Here is an 8,063-nt window from a genome sequence, read left to right on the forward strand (position 1 = left end):
AGTTATGTTATATGTAGTGTAAACTTATAGTAGCCTAAAAAATTTCAATATCATTGGCCTCGTCCATTATTGTAAGAAATAATGGTCCAACAAACATTTTTTCTTTAATGCATGGGAAATTCAAGCTTAATAACTAAACCAGCATTTAGTCTTTAACCCCTGTACCCTGTTACTTGCAACCAGATTACCCAGCTTTTTAAATTGAATTTTAATGTTGTTCAAGCTCTTGTTCTGTCCAGGCTGGACTATTGCAATGCTCTCTTGGCAGATCTTCCAGCCACTTCTATCAAACCTACAATTAATCCAAAATGCCGCTGCAATTTCAGAATAAATCATATTTGCAAAAAAAATAAAAAAACACACTCACTCACACACACACACATATATATATATATATATATATATATATATATATATATACGATATATACCCACCTTTATTTGACCCTCTAACTCTAGCACTTTCTATTCTATTTTAATTCTACTTTATCTATATATATATTTTTTTTATTATTTAAAAAAAAACACTAGCTTTATATTTTTTCTATTCTATCTACGTGTTTTTCTTTGTGTGTGTGTGTGTGTATGCATAATATATGTATGTGTTTCTGCTCATTCACTACTCTCTCAAGCAACAATAACTCCCTCAGTATGGCCAAGTATGGTGTCCCATACTCGATTTGAGTATGAGCATTTCACCCATCCAAGTGCACACACACGGCAGTGAGTAGTGAAGCCAAGTTCGGTGCCTTGCTCAAGGGTCTCTCACCTCTAGTATTGAGAGTAGAAGAGAGCGCTGGTCATGCACTCCCACTGTCAGAGAGTGCCGTTTTCCCTGAAAACCAGTATGACTGCAAATTTGACAATAATTTATGCAAGAGTAGCTAATTTTAAGTGACTTACATTTGAATACAATATTGTCCATTTTGACTGTTTTTGCTCGATTTGGTTAACAATGAAAATAGTTACTTACTCATTATGACATTCACTTACTGCCACCTACTGGCGATTTACTTCCATATTTAAAAGTAGCTCATCTTTGCATTTTTGTCCAACATTTCATATTTGTATAATTTAAAAATATATATATTTAAAACACCAAGCTCATAACATTATTTATGCTGTTGTAATTTTGCAGTGTAAATGCATTCATGCTACATTTCAGCTTCATTAAACTGTCTTGTGTAAATGCCTCTAAATACCACTTCTGCTTCTGTTTCTTCTGCAGTGGAAAGATCGGTTTTGTTAACACGGATTTCATTTGATTGGAAACAGCCCTATAGTGTCTTATTATATTAAATTAAATTCTTAGAAAAATAAAAAGTAAGAATTTGATATCAAAGATGACGTATACATTTAATAAGGTTAGGGAAAATACTCTATATAGAGTCTAAAATTACCTGGAACTTTAGTCATAAAATGCAATTTCCTAACAACAAAATTGTGACTGGTGGAAAAACTAATTTTGGAAAACCACTAGCCACAGTGGCTGGTGAGCAAGAAAGTTAATGTCATGCCCTGTAGACAGTGAATATTTTTGTATTTAGTTATTGCAGTTAAAAATGTGGTGTTTAACCGGAGGAAGGTGGTGGGGGTGCTTGACAGGTGTCAAACACTAGAAAGGGGTGCACACTACAAAAAGTTCGCTAACCACTGTTCTAAATAAAGAGTGGAGCATGGGCTAAGCGTTGAAATAGGAATCAACCTACGTTTCCCTAAACTGGGGCACAATGGATGTATGTTTACTGATATCAAAGGGGACAGAGGATGGATCAAGTGGTGGAGAGACATCAGGGACATGCAGGATTCAATTGCACGGCCAAACCGTCTGCAGCCTTCACTGGCTCCAGCTCAACCTGTCGCAATATTATCTGCCGCAATATCATCCTCAATTTCAGCGCCAGCGCCTAGAGGGCGTATGCCCACGTCACGATCAGCACCCAGACACCAAAACATGTATCCTTTTCTAAAGACTCAAAATAATAGTCTTAATTTCCCTCTTGAGAGCATGCTTCAGAATAGGAATTTGGAAATGACTTGCAATAGCGATCAAGTCATCCTTCATGCATTTCTCAGATCTAGATTGGATTATTAATAAATGCTTGCAACTCAAACAAGACCATGATTGTCGTGGCCAGCAATAAACTCGCACACAATATAACACACTGCATTCATCTTTGCACTATCCAACACAACACCTGCAATCTAAGCACAATGCCATGCCGTCTTTGACGTCAATGACACCCTATCTAAACGACACTCTCTAGCCAAAACTAAAGCACAGAGTGTGGCACTCACCCCTTACCTGGTGTGTCTACACTACAGACTAGTAGAACCGTAATATGATGATGGATTAAATGAAAGAGTGGATGAGCAAAATCAAAAGCTCCCACTGGTGTTCTGGCATCCTGGTTTTATGGATGCTGGCATGCAGGGATTGGTGTTGATGTCAGCAGTTAACAGGTATGTGGCCTGAGTAAGGGGTTTGACATCACAACAAACAAACATAACCAACATGCATGTTTGTAAATGTAAAGAATTTGTTACAAAAATCAGATAAATTTTCTGTTAGGATCATTGAGCTAAAATAGTAGGCAAATAGACTTTTTTTTTATTTAGATGCTGCAAAGTAAGAGAAGAACTGTGCAACATTTGTTTTCCCCATATTTTTACAAGCAGCATCCTTCATTTGCCCAAAACACCAGTAACACGCACAAAAATTAACACCAGCATTTGTAGCAAGGTAAATTATACTCCAAGGCTATTCTATTCTCATCAAATTAACCGAGGAAATTCACAAGATGTGGAAGGAAAGCTCATTCGTGGAAATTCTGCCCAGGTAGGGAGGCTGAATGTACACTGTAAAATCTAATTAGTTGGGCTTACTTAAAAAAAAGCATGCAAACCGATTGCCTTGAAAAAACTAAGTAAAGTGAAACAGGAATAGTATGTTGTGCTGACAAAAGCTTAGTTATAGTTTACTTACACGAGAGTTCTAGTAACTAAAAAATAACAGTAGGGGGTACTTGATCCTTTAATTTAGGTTTACTCATGACTTAGTATACTCACTGACTCCCAGAGTGCATTGCGGCATGAATAAATTATGCAGTTGCTTTGTTTTACAGTTGTTGATTTTATTTGCCAATTTTATTTGCTGTCTTGTGTCAGTAGTAGCACAACAAAAAGAGCAAATAAAATGGTTATTGTTACAATTAATGAAAATACATTTTATTTAATTGTTACCATTGTTGTGATTCACGTGCCGAATGTCTGTGTGTGACATTAGCATATTACCACACTAATTAAGAATTATATGAACCCAATTAAAAGCATCTCAAAATATTTATGAAAAATGATATTTGAAAAAGATCATTAGAAAATACCACAATAAAAAACACACTAATGCTTTAATTAGAAGATAGGTCACTTTCTAAAAGCAACCCATCTATTATTTTTTTACACTTGAGATCAAAGAACTCTAACTTCATGATGCACGGCTGTGTTAAGAGAAAGTAAATTATAATAATATAAACGAAGTTCCAAGTGCCCAACCAAAGGGAACGCTAATCACTATAATGGTGATTAAAAAAAACACATTTTAGGAAAATCAACATCAATTTATGAAGTTAGCTAATGTGATGTTCTCTCAGATATTTCAGTTGTATTGAAAATTCAACATTCAAGATGACTTTGGGAAACGAGTGAATGCAACTAGTGAAAGATAACTGCAGACATGGAGAAAATGGGTGAAAAGTCTATTAAGACTCTTTTTCTTTTCTTCTTCTTCTGTTGTTATGTTGCACATTAGCAACATATTAGTGCACTGCTGCCTCTCACTGGTGTATTAATGTCATTGGTTCCTTTGTGGCTACTCGAATATTTTAAGTACGTTTCACTCAAAACAGTAAGTAAATTGTTTTATTTGCCTTGAAAGTCAAGTAGCTGTAACTTAATAAAACCTAGTAAGTATAACAACTAAGTACAGATAACTAATTAAATCTAAGTAAGGTAAACTATTGGATTTTATAGTGTAGGCAATGTAAGAAACAACATTTTGGACAGGAAAGAGACTCGAGACCATTTTGGAAAGTTATTCATCAGAGGAAATTGTGTTTGTGGGAGAAATAAACAAAGTAAAATTGTAAAGTTTTATTTTTATACCATTCTGAATTGATAGACAAAAAAGATGAGATCTGGATTTAAGATTTGGAGCTGAATAAACAGTTATGTGGACAGATCAGATTCCAATCGGATACACAAATAATCAGAATCTTTGTCTATAGCCTTCAGGAAGCAGCTCGTATGCCCAAGGATTGTTTATTTCAGTCTCATATTTCAAACTTTCTTCTAAAGAAAGGGTGGAGCAGACTTCCTCGGCTAAATGTTGAAATATGAATCAACCTCAGTTTCCCTAAACTGGGCCACCATGGCTATGTTTACTGATATCAAAGGTGACCAAGTGGTGGAGAGACATCAGGGACTTGTGAAGGATTCGACTGCCATTTGAATGGGAGTTGAGCCCTAAAAGCAGTGATGGCCTTGACTGATATATTTGATATGTAGACTTTGTGTGTGCATCAAGTTAACCACACCTCGATCTACATTTTGAGCCAGCTCAAATAAAAGCAACTAATGGAATCTTGTGCATTTCAATCAATGCCCCACACTTGTTATACTATTTAACCAGTTCTCATGAAACTTTTTTACAGGTAATAAACCAATGGCAGATCCCTAAGAAAGTGAAAGTAAAGTAAAAACTTCACTTTCCTAACTATACTTTTACAACATTTTTAGCACCCTAAATTATTCTCAAAGGCCATTCTATTCTCATCTAATGAAATTCACCAAATTTAGTTTTTTAGCCTTGCTTGCACTATATTAGGCCAGTTAACTGCAGTTAAAACAGGCAAACAGAAATAAAAAATAAATAAAAAGAAACATGCAACCTCATTGCATGTTACTCTAACAACATGTAAAACCTGTTTAGTGCCACAACTAAGGAAATGCTAGATATATTTTATAAAGGGTTATTTATACTGCTTTTTTTTTTTGTTAGTTTTTTTGCTTCAGGGATGAATGGACTGAGGTGTAACTTCATCTCGTTGCTCATCACTTAGTCTGCCAATAAAATAAGAACATCATCAAGGCATCATTAATAATAACACAGTACACATGTGCATAAACAAACCACCTTCTCTCTCCTTTTAACTCTCACCTGCAAACACCTCGACTTTACACAGAGTGAGTTTTTCCTGTTCCCAGGTAGAAAAATGTTGACATATCTCCCTTTAACAGGCTTAAAATCAAATGTTTTTGTGCCTCCACATGGAATGAGCCGAACAGTTGCAGCACAAAAAGAAAAAGTCATAGTAATCAAAAAGGCTAAATTAAACATTCAAATTTGCATTCAAATGCAAATTTGTATTCAAAGGACTTTTTGAGAGTAATTATGCATTTATTTTGTCTTATGCATTTTCTAAACATGCTTTGAAATGTGAAAGTTTTTAACAAAGAGAAAGACAAAAGTATTTAAAAAGTGTGGCAAAGTGTACGAAAAGAGAGAGTGACACTTACAGCTTATTGCTGTTGCCATTATTTTCCAGGTTGTTGCCGGTACGGACAAAGCCCCCCCCCATTCTTCTTCCCTCTCTTTCCTTTACCTGCAAATACCTGAAATTCACACAAAGTAAGGTATTTAAAAATGTTGACTTATTGCCCTCTAAAGGCCTTAAACTCAAATGTTCCCGTGACTCCAGCTGGAATGCGCTCAATGATGGCAGCCCTGTTAAAAAACACAGGGACAGAGAAATACAGACAGACACAGCAATCAAAAATGCAAATAGCATACTACATATATTTCCACTATGCTCTTGCGTGAACTTGGGTGTTTCTACACAAGAATGTGTTACAAAAATCAGATAAACTGTCTGTCTGGACCACTGCTGTTACAAGACATGAGAAATATGTGGACCCATTGGTCCGTCAGAAACGGCATTTCGTTCTTCTGTATACTGTGTATGTGGAAGAGTGACAATAAAGTTGAAGTTGAAATAGTAATAGTAAAAATAGTACAGTAGTGAGATAGTAACAAAATAGAATGTTGTTTTTTTGCTGAAAAGTACGTTTTGTGTATTGTTAGAAATAAAAATAAAAAATACAATGTTTATTGCTAAATTCACACATAAAATTAAAATTGTACTTATAAATTTAGTAGTTCTACTTTTAAGGAGGTTTGGGCTGTTTTGTGCCCCATTTGTGTGTGTTGTTGCCTATATGTTTGTTGTAGCATCATATTTGAATGCCCAAGCCTGGCCTTTAATTGAGAATATTTCTTACTTAGCACCGATTACAAATATGTTAATTTAGCCACGTGCATGTTTCGGAAATTTAAAAAGGTTTATTTGTTTTTATGGTTTGCCACTTTGCCCAAGCACTAAACCACGCGGCGGCAGTATTCATCGAACACTCAAAAATCAATTGCGCATGTCTTACGTCGAAATTGGAAGTGGGAGGTTTTTTTTAAATCTTCTTTTAGTAATAATCGCTCAGTGGCACGGACAGGTATTGCGGAGCTCATGTTTCATTACTGTCTTAAAAAAAGGTTTCTTGCATGTGTTATACAGTTCGTCGTGTTACGTTCTACCAGCTTTATCTCGGTTGACGAACGTCAAGTTGGATTCAATGTGGTGCTGCCTACGCATTAAATGCGTTTGCTCTTGTGAATATTTTAATTAACAGTTTTTCTTAAATCAACAATTTGTGCTCAGTATAAACTGTAAAATGTTTATTTTCCTGTGCATTGAGGAAAATTGAGTTCATTTATGCGGGACACAAGTTAAGGTAGCACACAAATGCACGTTTTAGTTATCGTTAATCGCAGTTGACTTCAGTAATGCTTCCGTGCAGCGGCGTTTCGAGGATCAAATTGAAGAGGGATTCGTTTAAGCTCGGTAACAAATTAGAGCCGACCAAACGCAGATGGACTGGACCTAAAACTGTGTCTGGTTTAAATCCACTTGCCGATCGTGGCATACAGGTACAAGACCAAGCCAGTTCTCCAGCTCCGGAGGCAGCAGATGTCGTTTCCCCAGAACGAAACGCCAACGAAATCTGCGCCACAGCCGACCGCGAACCACCGTCCCAATTTGACGGGCAAGCGAGCTCCAAACAAGACGCTCATGCGGAACATGACGGCTGCGGAGGGGGTTATAATCAAGGTACTTTCCCATCCACAGTCAGTGGCTTTAGTAACTGTCAAGGGGGAGGAACTAAAGCTCAGAGTACTTGTACAAGGACTCAGCCACCGTCCAAAAAGACGCCGAAACGGTTGTCCGAACATAGAAAAGAGTTTTTCTACCGTTTGCGTTTAGCGTTGTGCTTAAAACGTCGAAATGGCGGGAAGCGTGTGATACACGGGCCGACAGAAGTGCAGTGCCACGCTTTGTCGTTTATAAACAGTAACGTGTCGGTTGAGTCAGATAATATTTCTATTAAATCCACGGTCTGTGGAGAACCAGTGGAACAAACTCCACATGCCCAACTAGATCCAAAGTACGATCAAAACACTGGCTGCCCAGATTATTTGGGGCAAGAAAAGCCTCGTGCTGGAAGGGGAAGACCGATGAAACTGTTTATTGATAATTTTGGTGGCCCTGATGGACGGGTGAAAACTACCATCAAGACGGACGCTCGGCGAGCCCGTGCAAGTAAAGCCAGGCTCGCTATTTCTGGACAAACACCAAGTAAGGGTCAAGACGTTCCTGTACATACAAATAAGGGTTAATACTGGGGGTAATTTAGTGGAAAACATGTTTGTGGTATTTATTTCCAGACCTCATGTTTCACAGGCAACAAAAAATCTGTTGGGGTAACTACATGCCCTTCAAGAGGTAGAAGAGCTAAGCAAGAGTTTAAGGGCATTTGCAAAATTGTATTGATATACTTTCCTAAAGTGATACTCCACCCAAATAAATGAAAGTTCTCTTATCGTTTACCTTACCCTTATGCCATCCCTGATGTGACTTTCTTTAGATGAACATTTAAAAAAAAAAAAAAAAAATAAAT

The 8,063-nt window shown here is 36.9% G+C and overlaps 1 protein-coding gene and 1 long non-coding RNA gene across 4 annotated transcripts in view; one reads left to right on the forward strand and one right to left on the reverse strand.

Annotated features, from left to right (window-relative positions):
* Positions 1–5,048: 5,048 nt before the first annotated feature.
* On the reverse strand, positions 5,049–5,296 carry LOC107654750 (uncharacterized). The gene is made up of 2 exons (XR_001630366.1): positions 5,215–5,296; positions 5,049–5,117 (listed from the first exon to the last, which is right to left on the reverse strand). It is a non-coding gene; the product is annotated as an uncharacterized LOC107654750 (long non-coding RNA).
* Positions 5,297–6,510: 1,214 nt separating this feature from the next.
* The window catches only part of topaz1 (testis and ovary specific TOPAZ 1), a 14,263-nt gene continuing 12,710 nt past the window's right edge, over positions 6,511–8,063 (forward strand). For 2 of the 3 annotated variants that reach the window (XM_016441985.1, XM_016441986.1), the window contains exon 1: positions 6,511–7,741. In XM_016441985.1, coding sequence (XP_016297471.1) covers positions 6,892–7,741 — 850 coding nt within the window. In that variant the 5' untranslated portion in view covers positions 6,511–6,891. The remainder of the gene's footprint in view (positions 7,742–8,063) is intronic. The other variant, XM_016441987.1, reaches the window with a different exon arrangement.

The sequence above is a fragment of the Sinocyclocheilus anshuiensis genome, unplaced genomic scaffold (genome assembly GCF_001515605.1).
Source record: "Sinocyclocheilus anshuiensis isolate Anshui unplaced genomic scaffold, SAMN03320099.WGS_v1.1 scaffold195, whole genome shotgun sequence".
NCBI lineage: Eukaryota > Metazoa > Chordata > Actinopteri > Cypriniformes > Cyprinidae > Sinocyclocheilus > Sinocyclocheilus anshuiensis.